The following is an 18,470-nucleotide window of genomic DNA, read 5'->3' on the forward strand; positions in this document are numbered from 1 at the left end:
TGAGACTCAGTTCTCACTGCATCACAGAGGAAAAGCTAATGAGCTTTAGAGACTCTTCTGAGTCAAAGTCAACAATCACTTTAAGGTCTTTGAGTCTTACTATTTTACTGACTTACGATGATACAACCTCAACAATACCTTAATCTGTGTCACCATGGAGTATGCCCTTCAAAATGATCAATCTCCAGGCATTTGCACCATACTTACTGCCAATTCAACAATAGAAGCCATATTTTTCTCTGGTCAAAATTACAATGGGTACTTGGTAAACTCTATACAAAGGTTGTTTGAGGAGTAAAAACCTCCTGGCTGGCTCGCCATGTTGGGTAATTGATATCTGGAGGTTTGCCTGTGGCTGTAGGGACCCAAAGTCAAACTGGGAGACACAGGATCCTCAGAACTAAAACAATCTCCCAGTTACCAGCTGATTTTTACATTTCATTGTAATAAGCAATGAAAGCATTATATTGTTATTGTTATGCAACTTAAACAAAAAGCTATATTGCAAATTAAAATAAACTGATAAATAAAAGAACAATAAATCAAGTCAGCAGGAAGCAGAATGAAGCATTTTCTGTTTTATTCAGATTCATTCATACATGACATCATTTCCAGACATAAAGAGCCTCAGCAGCTTATTGCTTCCTGAAACTTGAAAACTCCTCAACCTGCAGAGGCATCAGCCAATCAGGAGGGAAACCAGGAAATGTGAGACTAGTGTGCGCCCCCTGATGGTCAGCAGCACTCACTGCAGCTTCAAGGTTTCCATTCAGAAGAAGCTGAAGCAGACAGAGGAGCTGCTGTCTGGAATGGAAAAAAGCTTTCTGCCCTAACTCTACTTTTCTGCTTTTGAAGGACATTTTAGGGAAATCAGAGGCAGAAATTCTCCTGGACTTTCATCACTCTTCATCAGAGCAGTTCTCTGCTGTTCTATGAAGGAGTAACTTGGTATTGACAGCTAACATCTGAAAATCCTGAGTCGGTTCAGTTTCTACAGGTTGGTTTGTTCTAAACGAAGGAAGAATTGATCGCTCTGATTGGTCAGACACCTGCAGACGTTCCTCCTGTTCAGTTCAGTAGCAGCAACAGGTGAGACAGGAACCCAGCTGCTCCTCAGGTGGGTCTCGCCTCAGGTGTTGCCAGTTCAGACGCTGATGTCATCGCAGTCCAGTCGGACCAGCGGCGTATGGCGGCCATCACTACGAGGTGGCAGCTTGTTTGTTGCGGAACGTCTCAAAGAATGCCATCATCCCTTTCCTCACATTGCTGCTGCTGCCCTTTGGCATCGGCACCAACGTGGTGCTGCTGCTGCTGTTTCCATGGTGATGGGATGTCAACGGGGGAAAGGCGACGCCGTCCATGGAGTTGGCTCGTTTCACCTTGGATGGAGTTGCACGCCAAGATTTGGTTCTGGGAGGCGGAGTCTGAGCCACCAGACACTTCTGGTATTGGAGCTGATGGGAGGAGACAATGAGATGATCCACCAGCAGGAGGCGACAACACAATGACTACAAAACACATGAATGACCACACAGTGTTGGGCATCCCAGGCAATTCAGGGTGGGATTACTATTCACATCCAGCCTGAAGGGGCTCAGATGTTTTCGCTTCATCATTTACTTTTCAGGCTTCCTCGAGTTTTCTTTCTCTGATATAAAAATTTTGTTTGATAATCTGAAATGTTTCAGTGAGACAAGAAAGCAAAAACAGAATAAATCTGCAAGGGAGTGAATACTTTTTCACAGCTCTATAGCCATCAGTTGCAGCCTGATGACATCTTACTTTGCTTGTTTGCAGTCAAAGGGAGATAGCTCCCCCTGTGGTGATAAACAGTACTGCTAAGGATGGAAACTAATTCACAGCTCAGTTTGTTAAACCTCCAATCAGTCAGATAATAATACGCAATAATACCAGCAGTACTATTAGTAGTACTATCAGTGGTACTATCAGCAGTATATCAGTAGTACTATCACTGTAATATGGCCCCTAACTTCTGCAGGAGGAAACAGGAAGGCCTCCAGCTTCTCTCTAAGGGTGATTATATTTTTCTGTCTGAATTTCACAGATACTAAAATGTGAAAGTCTTTAGCTGTGTTCTGATTCCCTGTAAAAGCTCATAATCCTCAACGTCCTCCCCCTCCTCATCATCTTTCCCAAATAACCATCATCATCATCATCATCATCCTCATCCTCACCATGCACGCCGCCTGGACGGCCTCAGAGATGATCCCTGCGTCCGGTTCACACCAGAACACGTGACACTCGAACTGCTGCGTCCCAGCGTCCACGATGACAGCGAAGGTGTGGCTGTCATGGCCGACACCCAGGAAGGTGAGGAATCGCACCTGGCATTCCCAGAGTGGCTCGTCTCCATCCTGCTGGCAACCAGCAACAGTTAGACTGGTGAGGCGACATATTACCTGAGCTCCACCAGCGGTGAGGACGGTACCTCCCCCTTCCACAGAGACAGAACCCTGTCGCTGATGTGGATCACCGTTGGCTCCCAGTCGTCACGGTCTGTGGAGTTCATGATGCTTTCGATGGCTCTGTTCAACACCTCCATACCTGCAGAACAGCAGGTGGTCCAGCGGGTTGGTTACAAAACTCCCCTTTATTCAGAACTGGGTCTACTGATCGGGATCAGCAGAGGCCTTGTCCACACGTAGCTTTTATACAAACAAATCTGTCACATTTGATAAAAAGTCATATCTTACAGATCAGTGTCAAAAGTTTTCATCCACATGAACAAATCTGCCCTGAGCATTGTCTTAAACATGCCAGACCCATAGGGGGCAGTGTAGCACAAAGCTAAAAATGATAAGCCAATTAGATTGGTTCTAAACAACCATGACTTCCTGTCAAACATGCCACCAGGAGGTTCACCTGTAGGTTGAACAACTTTTAAATACAATATTAGAACATAAAGTTGATAAAAACACAAGACGATATAGACTGGGAAACCGAGTAAGTTGATATATTGCCATAATATCTGTTGTAGACTGTAATGTGTCAATACTAAGACTCCTTTTTCCCATGAACACACAAAGACAGAGTTTTCTCAAACCTCTGTTGTGGTTGGAGTTTTTATAAATAATCATTTTTATTGATATTAACCTGGGTTTTTGTTCAGATGGAAGGACCAAATGTATGTAAATATTTATGTAGCCTTTGTCTAGGTGTGGATTAGGCCTCAGGCTGCTGAGGAAACTGGGAACCAGATCTTTAGGATATTCTGGAGCTGACGACCCAGGGATGATTATCTGATTAGTCGGTTTAACAATCTGGGAACTAAAACAGAGCTACAGAACACCTGGTGGACAATAGGTGAGTCTCTGTCCTACCCATGGCTCTGGACACCGGCAGGTTCCCGATGTACTGGACCTCAAACTTCTGGACCTGCTGCCTCACCACCTCCAGGAACTCCACTGAAACAACAGAGCATGGTTACAGAACCTGTAAATGGTACCAGGTGGACCCGGAGAAGGTGAGTCACCTTGTCTGGGCAGGTCTTCAGGTGAGATGCTCTCCATGGTGAGAGAACGCGACGGTCTCATCAGAGCTTTCTCCGACATCATCTGCATGGAAGAAAGAATTCAGTCAGAACCGAACAGAGCAGGAGGAAACCGTGTTTCCATGATGATCAGTGAGGAGATAGCAAAAACTGGGTCTAACACAAGGTCCAACAGAACCAGAACCTCCTCCAGCAGGTCCAACAGATCCAGGACCTCCTCCAGCAGAATCAACAGACCTTGCTCCAGTTGTTTTGATTGCTGATGTCTCCATTGCAGTAACCTGATGAGCGCCTGCTGCTCTGGAGTTGCTCAGACTGATGGTAATCAGTTGATCAGTGTCCTGGTTCTGACTCAGCCCACCAAGCTGGACTCAGCTCTTCAGACTTTGGTCTTCATCAGTTCACTAGCAGGGTACTTCAGGCGTTGGAGTCTCACCTTGGAGCACATTTCGTGCAGCGCGGAGGCGATGGCCTTGGCCGGAGCGTTACAGCGAAACACATGGCACTTCAGGACACAGCTGTCCTTATCGCCGGCCACGAAGGCGAAGTCCCTGAATGCACCACAAACACACACACAAAGAGCCTGGTGAGCAGCGGCAGCACAGGGGGAAGTCCATGGATGACCCTGACGTTCGGCTGTGAGTGTGGAGGGGTTTACCTGTCCCTGCACACATAGGGGTGGGCGTGGCAAAGAAACAGAGAGCAACAATGTTAGAGCGCAAAACACAAAGGTGAGCTTGATTTGAGCTTCTCAGCATGCAGGAGCAAAGCAGCAGCAGTGAGTCCAGCTTAGCTTAGCAAAATGACTGGGAACACCCTCCTCAGAGGCCGGACCCGTCCTACAGCTACAGGTGAAACTGACGGGCAGGTCATGAACAGGTGGACTGTCCAAGCTGGGGACAGACGACATGACTGGTTTCTACAGACCGGCTTTAGTTTCAGCACTCAGGATCAACCAGACCAGATGAATCACTCTGAACTCATCAAACTCTCTGTTTGATGCGTTCTGGAGGTCTGATGGGCCTAACCCATCAGCAGGGGGCGCTAAGAGCAGATATTCAAATGGGTTATATTCCTGTTCTGCTGTCGCTACATCCAGGTGGAATGAACTTTCAATGCTAAGCTTTTTACTAAGGGACAATAGTATATAGAAAATGGATGGATGGATAAATAAGTGAATTGAATTGAATAGTTTCACTCATCATAAATTAATAAAAAAAGAGAAATAAAAATAAAATTACATTATTTTAAATTTGCAAAGTTTATCCTACAGATTTATATAGATCTGATGGTTCCGATCAGATCTGCTATAGTTGAGAGTTTGGGTCATAATTTGTTTTAGAACAATTCTCAAAGCTGGTTTTATCATAAACATGTTTTGTGTATAACAAACACTATCATGTCTGGATCACACAAATAAAAATACGTGGCCTCCAAACAGGCCACGTTTGGAGGCCTTAGACCCGCGGACGTCGCAGGTTCGACTCCCGGTCCCGACGACCTTTGCCGCATGTCCTCCTTCAAAAAATGGCGCCGGCTCAGCTGGCTGCCTGCAGACACAGCTCCTGTTGTGTGCTGTAACTGCGAAATAATTTCCCTGCTGGGATGAATAAATTAAAAATTAATTAAACCTATGAAATGTTTACTTGTTGTTAAAAATGAATTATTTGATTTATTTATAATTTCCTTCATTATTTGCTGTTTTAGTCTGATTTTATCCTGGCATGACTGTAACTAACAAGCTGAATATTATACTGCCCAGCGCTGTGCATTTGTAATGTCAGATAGCTACACATAACGTTTTTTACTGAAGGCGACTCACAGCACCTGTCATGTCCCAGCCTCATTCTGATTGGCTGTCAGCAGCACATGTTTACAGTCGTGTCGATGATCTGTTCAGACAACCCAACCGGGTCGCCCCGTATGTTTGTTTAACCGAGGCCAAGGAACGGTTCCCTTCTTTCGCTAACTCGCCCGCTTGCCTTGCCGATTGACCCAAACTAGAGCGGACTGGTCCAGACTTTGTGGACTAGTCCAGACTTTCCCCAGCTCAGGACCGGCAGAAAAGTCATGTAGCTTGGCCCCAGCTTAGGTTGAGTCTAGACCAGCGTTCTGCAGGTCCAGTCTTTGAGTCCCGCTGGAGGTCTGGACCTACAGAACTCTTATCTAGAGTCATAATAATGTAATTGAAGTTGATTCTGAAGTTTTTTTGTTTCGAGCAACCCGGGTCTGATTAACTCACCTGCCGTTGTTGCAGCCCACGCCCCACACTCGGATGTTGATGATTGGCTGACAATGGAGGGGGCTGTGGTCTAATGGGTCCAATAAGGTCAAGGTGTCTTTCTTGAGAACCAGCATCATCTCCCGACCCTGTAGGTCAGAACATGCTCTCATAAGCATCTTCCTGCTGACTCCGGTTAGCTTAACCTGTTCTGGTTTATCAGCATCCAAGGTTGTTAATATAACATTAGTTTAGTGAGCCCCCTAGTGGCTGGTGAGTAGAACATTACGCAGGTGAATGGCATTTTTAATCCATGGAGGTGCTGTGAATATGACCAACAATATCAAACTGCAGAACTGCTGTCGTTGCACAGAAATCAAATTCACAGTAAAACCCAGATAAAAACAGGTGCAGTTCCAGTATACTGCCACTGGATGCAGCTCTCACGTCTCACCTCGCCCCAGGCCCCAGACCTGTCTCTCTGCTCAGGGCTGCCACAGTGAGACAGCTGCTGGATGACGTTACTGACAGCTAAGCTGCTGCGACCCGGAGACAGATCCTCCTCCTCCACCTGCAGCCAGCCCAGGGAACGAACGGCAAAGCACTGCAGAGAGGCAGGCGACATCAGATTACTGCTACACAAAACTATGGTGAAGAGAGATTAGAACAGATTAGACCATCAGATTAAATCCTAATGCAGAGGAGGAGCTAAACTCTTATTCTGGCATCATGCCCTTCATCATCACTTCCATATTATTGTCGGTATATTGGAACAAAAGTACAGTCTTTCATAGAGAAGATCTTTTTGTGCTACCTTTGAGTCAGGGTCATGGTCTGTGAGATAGTCCTCCTGCCACAAAGACCTGAGGGAAAAGAAGTTCATATAAGCTGTGGAGATGCCGATGATGACTGAACAGTAAAGGACGTCAAGACACCATCTGCATAAAACTGCTGGTTTACTAGCATAAACACTTTAGAGCTGCTGGTTACGGGGATGAAGACAAAAACTGGTGGTTTATGGGAATGTGGAGGTAAAAACTGGTTTATGGGGATGTGGACATAAAAACTACTGGAGAAACAAGTAAAATCGCCTCCACCTCCCAACTACTAGGACCTGACTGGGCCTGAGGTCCAGATGTGAGGCTAACAGAACATCTGTCTGTCCAGAAGCAACTGTTCAGAAGTTGTTTGACCCCCAGCAAACCTAACAGATGGACATTCATCCTGAGTTACCATTCCTCAGAGGCTCCCTCCGTGCCTTTGGTGGGACTCTGGTCTCCTGCCTCTTCCTGCTGAAACACCACAGAAGAAGAGCAGGCTGAGCCACACTGGTGCAACCGGAGAAGCTACAAGAGGAAAACCAGTCAAGTTTCACCTGTGTCTCCAGAGGCTTTAATGTCCCGGTAAGGCGGGGGTGCTGCCACTGGGTGGCGCCAGTGGGAACGTGCCAGTAGTAGGTCCCCGTGGAGTCTTTGATTGTCCTCCAGCCAGAGGGAAGGTCTGGATCCAGGAGGAGGTTCTGGTCTGTCCAGATGTTGTCTGCAGGGACGCAAAAAGCTGTCATCAAACAGACACACCTATCTCTGTCAACGCCCCCTAGAGGCAGCAATGCTCCCCACAGGTAACACAGGAGTGAAGTGATGGGTTTTATCAGATCTATTCAAACTGCCTCTATAGCCAGCTGGTTTTGATCTGCAAGTCATTGTAAAATAAATATAAAATAAATACATTTACAATATAATTATAGAATTAGTAAATATGTAGTAAAATGAACCATCAAGGAGTTAAATGTTTCAGTTTCTGTGCTTTATTTCAGGAAACAAACAGATCAGCTGCTAGAATAAAATTTGCATCACATCTGGAGCCGGTTAAAAACATCCCTGATGATCTCCGCCTGCATTTAAAACAGAGATTATGCAGCATTTATGGGAAAGATTGTAAGTAAGTAGGTCCTCTTTAACAGATAAAAGCACAGAGACAAAGAATAACAATTAATCCATTATTGAATTGAAAAAAGAAATATAAATGTTTATGGTCCACGAATCTGGAACCAGAAAAACCGCTGAAACACTGAGCTCATTTAAATCAAGAACAAAACCACTTGTCTAGAGCTGCCTTTCATTTCTATGAACTGGGACATTGATCGTCATATTTGATGATGACATTTGACAAAATGTAATGTTTATTGTCTCATAACAATAAAATAAATTCATAATTGGTGACTGAATGATGTTTCATGGTGAACACACTCTAAAATTCCTTGTTGCTGAAATGTGCCGTGTGAATAAACTTAATTTGGGTCTGAGGAGAAAACCACATATTTACCACTTTTAATCAACAATGTTTATTTTTATCTGTCGTTGCAGGCTTTTAAAACATATTTTAAAAGATCTTTATTATAAATTCCTCTAAGAGTTTTAAGTCAACTTTCCATCTGTCAGGTTGGTGAAAGATTTATGTTTTAATTGAAGATTTGAACTCAGACTTTCAACAGAAGTAGAGAACTTATTGATCAGTTTCTTCTGTCCAATCAGTCGCTGGGCTGAAGAGCTCCTGTCCAATCAGCTGTCCGTGTCAGCAGCTCACGCGTTGTTTTTATATTTTGCTGTGATCAGATGACATATTGATTCTGATGCCTGCATAAGGACGAAGCAGGAAATTTAACCCTCCTCTTCTTTATGTCCTCCTCGTTGACTCAGCAGTTTCATTCCCACAGATGAAGGTCACCTTGATCATCGAGGGTCGTTGCTGACTCATCAGAACCATGTTCATCACTCAGGACAGCAGAACCGGCCCAAGGTTAAAGCAGGTCCTGTTGGAGCCACCAATCACTGCAGCTCCACCTTTACCTCCACTGTTTTTAATGGTCCGTGCTTCACAGCTCACCTGGATTTCTACTTTAACTCAGTTAGCTTCATAGTTTTTAACAAAAGCATGTTAAAGTCTGTTCTCTCAGTAAAGGACTGTAGAACTGGGTGATGTGCTCTATCTTCCTGATTTGTTAGTCAGACCTGTAAAGATGCTGCTGCAGAAATCAATGCCACTAAAGAGAAACGCCTGGATGAGTTTCTCTGATGCTGAGACATTAGTCCTCTGAGCCTGGAAATGTTCTTCAGCTGAAAGAAGGCCCACTTTGGAACTGTCTTTATGTGGTTCTGAAGGTTCAGGTCAGATTAAACATTGGAGGGTCAGGGTTATTTTACTCTAAAGCTTAGATTTTAGTTTTAGTTGAATAAATTTAACCAACTAAAACAGACCTGGGACTAAGCATGCTGACAAATGTGACTAACACTAAAGCTAACATTTAGTCTGACCTGACCCAAACAGAAAAAGGTTCTGTTAGAGTTAACTAGGCCTGTCGCGATAAACGATAAATCGATTAATCGTACGATAAATTAAAGCTATCGACGTCATTTTAATTATCGGCACTATCGTCTCTTCCGACCTTTTTCTCTTTCAGCTAATGAGACTGAATGAAAAAAGGCTCAACTCCGGTGCTCTCCACTGACTCCTCCCTTCCTCATTTCCTCAGTGTAAAGCCCAGCGCGCACTATACGATCTTAGAACTGTGGCCGATTGTCGGCCCATTTTCAAAACCTGACAGACCACACATTAGCCGACAGAAATCCTTGGTATAACGGTTCGATCGGGTTCGTTCCTGCCGTGTGGTGTCCAACAATGGGCACAAAATAATGGCTACAAGTTCAGTGAACTAATTTTAAAACCAGGCATTAATCAATGCTTTACTACAATCTACCTGCAATGCATGTGGCTAGTATCAGCGTAAAGTCCTGACTGAATGAAAATCATTAGAACCTATTTACGCCACGTTAACGAAGAACAGCTGAAAAGTTACCGGGTTTATCAACTGCGGTAGCAATTTCGCTCCAACTCCTCCTCTTGTCATTTCTATATTCTTTGCATGTTGAATAAACATTAATGTTGTTTCCACATATCATCTCCAATGTCCGCTGGACTTCGGGTTGCGCCGTGTCAGCTGTTTGGGACGTAATTTCCCCTCAGAAAACACGGAGGAGAATCCGCGCTTTCTGATTGGCTGCCTGTCACATTCAACAGGCTGCGTTAAGATCCCATTCGGGGAAAAACCCCTGATTTAGATCGGAGCGGCAACGAGGATCTACGGTAACACACAACACAATCTTAGAAAGACCAATGTTTTAAGATTGTTGTAAGGGGAAAAATAGGATTAAAAAACCGTGTAGTGTGAAATATTGCATCAGGTAGTCGATGTGCCCATTTTCTCTATTTAAATCTAATTATTACTGAAGGGCAACATAATATACAGACTTCATAATCTGCACTCTTTTGGTTGAATGCAGTATTTATTTCCACTTTTACTTTATGTTGTTTAGTTTTTTTTTTCCAAGTGAGTTTTTTGTTAATGGAGACTGAGAATCCATTTTATTTTTGTTTTTGGTTGTTTTGTTTATTTTGTTTATCAGTTCAAGTGTTTAGTGTTCTTTTGAAAATAAACTGTATCTATCTTTGGCAGGAAATAGCATGCATTATTACATCATTTTCAGTGTAAAAAGGTCTTCAAACAATATTATCGTTGATCGTAATAATTTTTGAGACAATTAATCGCTCAGCAAAATTTGCTATCGTGACAGGCCTAGAGTTAACACATCCTCCGGTGAACGGCGGGTTGGTGGTTTCAGATTAATCTGGTTGAGGTTTCTATTCTGATAGGACTCGGTTCTGTCTTGTTGACCCGCGGGTCAGGCTGGATTCTGATTTCCTCCTGCAGCAGCGGCTCTCTGAACCCAGATCATGTTGCTGATCCAACATCATGTATCAGGACCGGCACCATCGATCTGGTCAAACTGCTGAGCAGGAAGAGATGAAACTGAAGAAGCCGTGAATAATTAATAAACCCTCGGACACACGAACCGCTGAATCAGCTGAGAGAGACTAGACATCCTTCATCTCTGTCAGCTGCTGGGCGGAGGCCCGGGTTCTGAATAGAACCAGAACCCTATCCCCCTAGAGTCTCTGGGTCCAGATTGTTTTAAAGCATCAGCCACTCCAGGCACTGATATCCAGCTCTGATAGGTCCAAACCAGCAGACAGGGACAGACAGCTGGATGTCCTATGCAGCAGAAACAGGACGACCCATTAAAGGACTCGCCCTCCTCTTCCTCACAAACACTTCCTTGCTCTTCCTGGTCCTCCGGACTCTGAGGGATTTTGCTGAAGAGCTGCAGGTCCAGAGGCAGAGAGGACTTCAGCTGGACTTCTGGAGGCGGAATCTCTAAAACATTGTCAGAAATAATTAAAACTTTCCATCGAGTTCTGTCTGGAACTCAAACAGCAGATTCTTTTGAAGTCATAAATCCAATTTCTGCTGATATCAAGTTAAAGACATGACGAAGAGATGCAGAAACTGAGTACAGAGTTTCATTACCAGCAGGAAGATGAAGCTGAAGGAGGTTCTAGTTGAGGGCAGAAAATGGATCACAACCAGAACCAGATGTAGAATCAGCTCAGGGATGGGAGTAATGTGAGTGATTGGTTAATATAAATCCAGCAGAGAAAACATTCATGCAGCAGAGCAGCAAACTACTGAACTAACAAAGCCGCTTCAGTCAGGAGTCCTGCAGAGCTCCACAGGTTCTGGTTCTTCTGGACCTTCTTGACAGGTTGTTCATGAGTGGTTCTGATGGGTCGGCCTGCTGGGAAGGCTCACTGTGGTTCCAGGTGTGAATCCTGGTTCTGACTGAGATTCTCTGGAGTCCAGGACCTCTTAGGTGGTTCTGGAACTGTTTCCAGACTGATGCAAGTCAGACACTTTGTTTCTTATCAGTTCTAGTTCTGCAGTTTGGTCTTTGATGAGCTGCTTCGGATCTTCATCTTTGTCGAATACTAAACTCAGTTTGACCAAATGAACTCTGGTCAAACTGCAGGACTTTCTGCCTTTAACTGTGCCACTAGTTGGGATTGAAACTAAAACATCATTGAGCATCTGAGCATTTACACCCAAAAACATCCAACATAAGCCCCAACCTGCATCAGGATTAAACATCCATTATGAGGACGGTCCTCATAATGCTGTCCCACGCCCCGGACCTAGGATCAGATGGAAACCTGAATGCGTGTGTGTGTGTGTGTGTGTGTATGTGCCTCACCATCATAGTTGACGATGATGATGGCCAGCATGTAATCCTTGCCCATCATGGCTCCACCCTCCCCGGTGAGTTGCAGTCAGCTGATCAGGCCCAGAGGACGGCTGCTGCAGCCTGTCTCTCCCCCGCTGTCCCGCTGTCTCTGTGGGTGTCTCTCGTCCCGCCGTCTGCCCTCCTCTCAGACACCATCAGTGTTTCTTCTCCTCCCTTGTTTTGTTCCCCGTCCCGGCGTTTTCTCTGCCTCCTCTCTGCCTCTCTCCTCTCCGTCTGATGAAGGGTGCTGTTTTCCTCCTCCTCCTGATGATGTCATCACTGCACTCCCTCTCTGCCTCACTCGCCCATCCCTGTAAAAAAATGACTCCACTACAGCAAGTTATGCTGAAAGTAAAATCTGTTGGAACATCTTCATCCTGAGGCTGAAGCTGGAACAGGAAATACATCATCATGCTCAGTGGAAGCAATGATGCGACTCTCAGCAGCGGAGAACCTTGAAGTTCTGATAGACTCATATAAATCCAAATATTTCATTTTGCCTCAGGATGTAGCAAAGTCAGTTTTTGAGTAAAGATCACAGGAAAAATCTACAGCTTGAAAAAAAAGCAAGTAACACTAGAATGGCTAGAGTTAGTCCACTTTGACGTATACCTATATCGGCTTCGATAGTCCAACTGGCCTGAAGGATTTTCTCTAGCAGGTGCTTTTGTTCTGTAAATAGGGCCATTACCTTATCAGTACCCTGGTAATGGCCTCAACGCATCTCACAGTTGCACAATTGTTCCTTAGACTTCGACTTCGACTTCGACTGACTTTGTTGTCATTTTCAACAGTATAAAATATGAATATAAATCTAAATATAACATATAAAGTGCAGGACTGACAGTAAAATAGAAGTTATTTAGCTCTGTACATGTGCAAGGTATAAAGTGGAGACCAGTTTTTGAGTGCAGTCCAGTTAAGAGTTCAGCAGTCTGATGGCAAGTAGGAAAAAGCTGTTTCGGAACCAGGTGGGCCTGCACCGGATGCTGCAGAACCTCTTTCCAGAGGGCAGCAGGGAGAACAGTCCATGGTGGGGGTGTGAGGGGTCACTGATGATGTTTCAGCCTCAGGACACGCATCCTGCATCGATGGTTGACCTGACACTTCGCCCTTTTGCCTGAGCTGGGTGTGGAAGGTTGTTGCCGAAGCAGTTTCTCCTTGTGTGCCTTCTTCTCACTCACATGAGAGTTACCGAACTCTTTTGCAGGCTCAACCAGGAAGTCCACCCGTCTCTCCTGCACCCCAATGCATGCCTGATAAAGCACATGTGCATTCAGTGCTGCCATGTCAATCATGTTTGCCAGGTTTGCTGACCAGCTGTCACATAGTGATGGAACTTTGGTCACCCCCCGCAAGATTATGACTGAAATAAATGCCATTAGTTCTTGTGAACTAAATAGGTGAAGCAGTCACCTATTTATCCTCCACAGCACAAAAGGCTGCATGCAAATTTGCATGTGCTAAGTCTCCCAGATTTCTTTTGCTTACACTTTTTGCATGATTTTTTTGAGGTGGATCAACACAATTAATTTGGTTAGTTTATTTCTAAACTGTCATGTTATACCCTCTTAGCTTTATTTCAAAGAGAAACATTACTAATTTCTTTTAGAAAAACCTTTGCATATTTTTTGAAACAGATTCTATGTTTTGCAAACTCTATGTACATTTGGCAAAATGACCTGGATAATGCAGCACAACATCATGGATCAGCTGCAAAAGGTCACATCTCTCCAAAAACACTTCATGTATGCTTCAAAACTAAACTGAAGAGCACTACCTACAGGAGACCTGATCTCCTGCTGGTATCATAGATACCCACCCCCAACATGGACTATTCACATTCCTACCTTCTGGCCTGACGGTCAACGACCACATTTACAATTGAAGAAGGGATGCTAATTTGAGCCATCAGAGTCGTCAGGGTGGACTCCGGCCTTTTGGCCCTGTTGAGCCGATATGGGAAGGACTCGAAAACTGTATCATCCTAGTGGTAAAAAACAAAAAATTGTACCTGTGGCCAATATTTTCTACTGTAGGAAGACTTTAATGTGTGATGTGACGGTGTTGACCTAATTAAAAATAGAAGGTTTCTATCTACATCAAACAATTATGCTGTGGGGAAGAATTTGCATGATTTACAAGGGCCACACACAATCAGTTTGGGGACCGCAAATGCCCCCCTGACCACCGTTTTGGACACCCTGATTTAGGTAATGCAGTCAAGCGATGTAAAGCAATATCTATGCATGAACTTTATTGGCTAGAAAAACCAAAACAAAGAATAAAAAAAAGGTCTGTAAAATAGTCACTGTAAATCCACCTGACGCCGTGCTGACGTCACACTGTTTCAATAGGCGTGTCACGGTGGCCACCTCCCGGACATTCTTGAGGAACTGGCAGCACTTAAAGCTAGCCTTTTCAACAGGAAGTAGAATTATTCACCTCTTCAAAGTAAATATGACGATAAGTCCTCTGAAGGACTTCAAACAGAGTCAAACTGAACATTTTGTTTCTGGATTCATTTTGATGACACAGTTTGAATCCCAGCCAGCGGTCAGGCTTGTTGTCCATGTGGACATTCTCTGGGTACTCCGACTTCCTCCCACAGCCCAGAAATATGCATGTTAGGTTAGCTGCTGCTGCAGCAGATGGGTGACCTGTCCAAGATGGACCCCACATACTCACAGACAGCTGGAGGCATTAACTGCCCTGCGTGAAAAATAGGAGCAGAAAACAGATAGAAGTAATCATCCTTAAAACAGAATTTATATTAACTTTATATTACCTAGCTATGAGTTTTATGAATGTAAACACATTAAAACACAAACATACAGCAATATTGTTTTACTTTTGCTGCAACATACTAAATTTTGATGCTTTAGTTTTCTCTCAGTGTAAAAACTTGAAGATAAAAACCACAACAGACACATAATTAACTACCTGTAACTGATATTAACCTAAAAATCCTTCAGTCAGGAGTTGATTCTTTGGCACATTTGAACATGTAAATGTGCATAAATATGACTTTAACGAAAAGATAAGACAAGAGAAATCGAAGAGTCAAAATTAATTAAAAACAGGTTACATCAGAAGCTTTTATTTTGTTGACATTCTGACCGGATGTGGTGACTGCAGTTATCTAACTTAATGAGTTATTTATTGCAACAACAAAACACAAGACTTTGTGTTTAGTTCATGGGAGTTAGACAAGAAATGGCCTTTAATTAAATCCAGGGTTTACCCGAAGTTTAATTTACGCCTTTATTCTGTAAAAGCTCTTCCGGTTAGCCTAGCTGCTAGCTCCGCTCAGCCTCCCCGGAAAGAATCAGCTGATTCCAGGCTCCAACATGGAGGACATGTACGTGAAACCCGGTGAGTTTCCTCCACAGCATCCGTGCAGTCCGGGAGAACATTACGAGAGTCCCGCTGCGAGGATTACAACGGTCTGGCAGCTGTTAGCCGGCTGCTAACAGTCACAGACTGGAACCTCAATTAAAAACCTCTGTATTCAAACTTCTCCGATCTATCCCATAATAGTCTCTGAGTTTAAGTGGATTCATTATGGCGGTGATGACAGACCTGTGTGACGCGGTGAATTCGGGTCATTAGTAGCTCATCTAATGTCAACCAGCTCAAAGTATGAGTGCTGGAACACTGATGATTTATAAACTTGATGTTTATTGTTATGTTTGATTATTGATCATACATTTCTGTCCTGCTGGATTAAAGCTGCGGGTAGTTTGGATTATTGATCAGAGGTAATAACTGCAGGTGATAATCCAAGCCTGATTAAAATTTATTATTATTTATTATTTAGTCATCAGGGAGTCTCTGGATTTTTTCAGTAAAATAAATGTTTATTAGAGATTATTTTCCCATCAACATGTTCAGTTTCAGAGTGTCTCTCTTTGTTGGTCATAATCAGGATTTCTGCTGGACTGCCTTTATTTACATTTCTGTTTCCAAGGTAACCAGGAGCGAGGCTGGAATGACCCCCCTCAGTTTTCCTACGGGCTGCAGACGGCTCGCGGACCTCAGAGGAACCCCTTGAGCAAGAGAGCCGTTCCAGCAGCGAATTCAGGTAGTCTGACTCACCTGAGCATTGCTTTTCCCTCACCTGTCATCTGATGTGAAACATCTGAATCTCATTGGTCTCCAGGTCCAGGAGCTCCACCCACAGCCCCTCTGTCCTCCAACCCCATGGCCCCGCCCATGTGTGGAGTAGCTCCGCCTCCTCTGCCAGGTGAGAGTCAGAACTGTCTCACTGCACCTGTTCAAGGCACCTGAGTGACGACTTTAATCTCCTTCAGCTGGACGTCCACCTGAGGCCACGCCCCCTGCCCAAACGGGACCAATGAGAAGGCAGGGAGAGGCGGATAGCAGCCAATCAGAGCCCGACCTGGAGGCTGTGATGTCAGTGCTGAACAGAGCGCTAGAGGCCTGCAGGAGCTCCGTGAGGGTGAGTTTCCACCAGCAGGGAGCGCTGAAAGCCTGCATTACCGCACCTGGCCAGCAGGGACACACACTAACACATCACCTGTCTGCAGGCTCAGGTGTGTAATGAGGTCGCTAAGAGGCTCTGCCTCCTGGAGGACAGCTGGAGGTCAGGTAAACTCAGCCTACCTGTAACCAGACGCATGGACGTCCTGTCCCAAGGTAACCTGCCCCACCTGTCTCACCCTACTGTCCCACCTGTCTGTCTCATGTCTCACCTGTCCACCTGTCTGTCCACCTGTGTGTCCCAGAGCTGCAGGCCGGTCACTGGGACTCTGCTGATGAAGCTCATCGCTCTCTGATGGTCGACCATGTGACCGAGGTCAGTCAATGGATGGTCGGCGTTAAGCGGCTCATCGCTGAGACCCGCAACCTGAGTCCAGAACACCTGAAACTGCTCCAGAACCCAACGGTACCAGCCCAGGACCCAACAGAACCAGCCAAGGATCCAATAGAACCAACCCAGAACCCAGGATGCCAGTCCTGAGTTTCCCAGAACCCTGGGCGAGATTCTGTACTGTTCTTCACATCTTCTGCGCCGGACCAGTTTCAGTTGTTTTGGTACTGGTACCATCTGTTTCTGTTCACCTGTTTTGGACTCCTACATCCTGGGACTCTGATTCTGCTCAGACAGACCCATCATCAGAACCTCAGACGGTAAACTGAACCGGACCTACTGACATCAGAACTCTGGACTCTTGGTTCTGGAACCAGAACCTCTGTAGGTCATCAGGTGGACTCGTACCAGAAGAACCAGAACTTTAAGGCCCAGACTATGAGGGTTCTGGACTTTAGGGAACCAGAACTTCTTCATCAGAACCAGCTGTTTAGAACCAAACTGAACCAGAGCGGACCATTCAGCTGATTGGATGGAAAGCTTCAGTCGTTTGTTGATACCATAGAACCTCAGCATGGGTCCAGACCCGGTTCTGGATCCTCAGCTGAATGACTGGTAAACATTGACGTTTCCCAGCCGATCAGCTGTGTGCATAGCTCCGCTCTGATTGGTCAGTTTTCCTGTAGGGGCCACTCTGATTGGTCTTCTGAAACGATTACAGCTTTGACAATTTCCTCTGTGTGTTCTGATCCGATTGTAACCCTGACTGGTTCTGTTGCGGCGCAGCAGCAGAATAAACATCTGAAAAGTGTGGCGTGTCTTTATCGGCTTCATTAATAACCGGAAGGAGAATAAATGCTGCAGTCAGGTTTCTAATAAACCAGAGTTTCTGACTGGAACCAGAAACATTGATGGAAACATCATGTGACTCATGTCAGACTCCAGGTCCTTCCAGGTCTCTCCAGGTCCTTCCAGGTGGTTTTTGAATAAATCTGTATTTAAATTTAAACATTTATTTTCCTGTGGCATCTTTCCTGCTGTAGTTCCAGTGTTTGTCCAGCAGGTGGCAGCAGAGGATCAGACCGAGATGCTGGTTCCCACCTTACAGGTAAGGCTGGTTCTGGTCAGGCAAGTTTTCTTTCCAGGCCCGGTCTGGACGGAACCTACTGGTTCTGGAGCGGTCCTGGTCAAACATCCAGTAAACCCGGATTGTTTTTAGGTACGACTTGTCGTTATCAGAACCAGAACCTGTCTGGTTCTGTTGTTATCAGAACCAGCTGGCAGCAGGAAGTAGGCTGGAGACCCAAATCAGCAGAACTTCAGGTTCTGATCAGAACCAGGGAGACTGTTCCAGACCCATCTCTGAGGTGGCCAGAACCTCTGGGTGAGCAGTACCAGAACCTGTCTGGTTCTGTTGGACTGCAGGCTGAACTCTGCTGACCGGGCCGCCCTCCTCTCCCTCCTCTTCATCTCTGGAGACAGGAGGAAGAGGAGGAAGCCAAGCAGAGAGAAAGATGACAGGAAGAGATCGGATCCCATCGGAACCAGAATCTAAAAATAACCAGGAGGATGGAAGAGATGCTGCAGGGGCCGACTCACAGAGATCTGTACCAGAACCTGGAGGACCAGGACCGGGCCTTCAGAACCAGACCTCCAGAACCTGCAGTCAGCCTGTAACTGCTGAGTTACCAGACCTGACGACGGGTCGGGGAATCGAACTGGTTCTGG

The 18,470-nt window shown here is 45.2% G+C and overlaps 2 protein-coding genes across 4 annotated transcripts; one reads left to right on the top strand and one right to left on the bottom strand.

Moving 5' to 3' along the window:
* Window positions 1–563: 563 nt before the first annotated feature.
* Window positions 564–12,543, bottom strand: apbb3 (amyloid beta precursor protein binding family B member 3). Of its 3 annotated transcripts, none has more exons than XM_023342659.1 (13): window positions 11,879–12,543; window positions 7,108–7,271; window positions 6,966–7,021; window positions 6,547–6,595; window positions 6,187–6,336; window positions 5,754–5,881; window positions 4,170–4,175; window positions 3,948–4,062; window positions 3,494–3,575; window positions 3,342–3,425; window positions 2,450–2,565; window positions 2,196–2,375; window positions 564–1,454 (listed from the first exon to the last, which is right to left on the bottom strand). In XM_023342659.1, the coding sequence occupies exons 1-13, from the start codon at window positions 11,925–11,927 to the stop codon at window positions 1,200–1,202; spliced, it is 1,434 nt and encodes a 477-aa protein (XP_023198427.1). In that variant the 5' UTR covers window positions 11,928–12,543; the 3' UTR covers window positions 564–1,199. The 3 variants fall into 3 exon arrangements, with proteins under 3 accessions (XP_023198427.1, XP_023198426.1, XP_023198428.1); XM_023342658.1 differs by having other exon boundaries at window positions 6,966–7,024; XM_023342660.1 differs by lacking the exon at window positions 4,170–4,175 and having other exon boundaries at window positions 6,966–7,024.
* A 2,075-nt stretch (window positions 12,544–14,618) lies between these two features.
* On the top strand, window positions 14,619–17,553 carry sra1 (steroid receptor RNA activator 1). Its single transcript, XM_005803542.2, has 6 exons — window positions 14,619–15,283; window positions 15,879–15,992; window positions 16,071–16,154; window positions 16,222–16,370; window positions 16,459–16,567; window positions 16,657–17,553. The coding sequence occupies exons 1-6, from the start codon at window positions 15,259–15,261 to the stop codon at window positions 16,890–16,892; spliced, it is 717 nt and encodes a 238-aa protein (XP_005803599.1). The 5' UTR covers window positions 14,619–15,258; the 3' UTR covers window positions 16,893–17,553.
* Window positions 17,554–18,470: the final 917 nt, after the last annotated feature.

The sequence above is a fragment of the Xiphophorus maculatus genome, chromosome 11 (genome assembly GCF_002775205.1).
Source record: "Xiphophorus maculatus strain JP 163 A chromosome 11, X_maculatus-5.0-male, whole genome shotgun sequence".
Taxonomy (NCBI): Eukaryota; Metazoa; Chordata; class Actinopteri; order Cyprinodontiformes; family Poeciliidae; genus Xiphophorus; species Xiphophorus maculatus.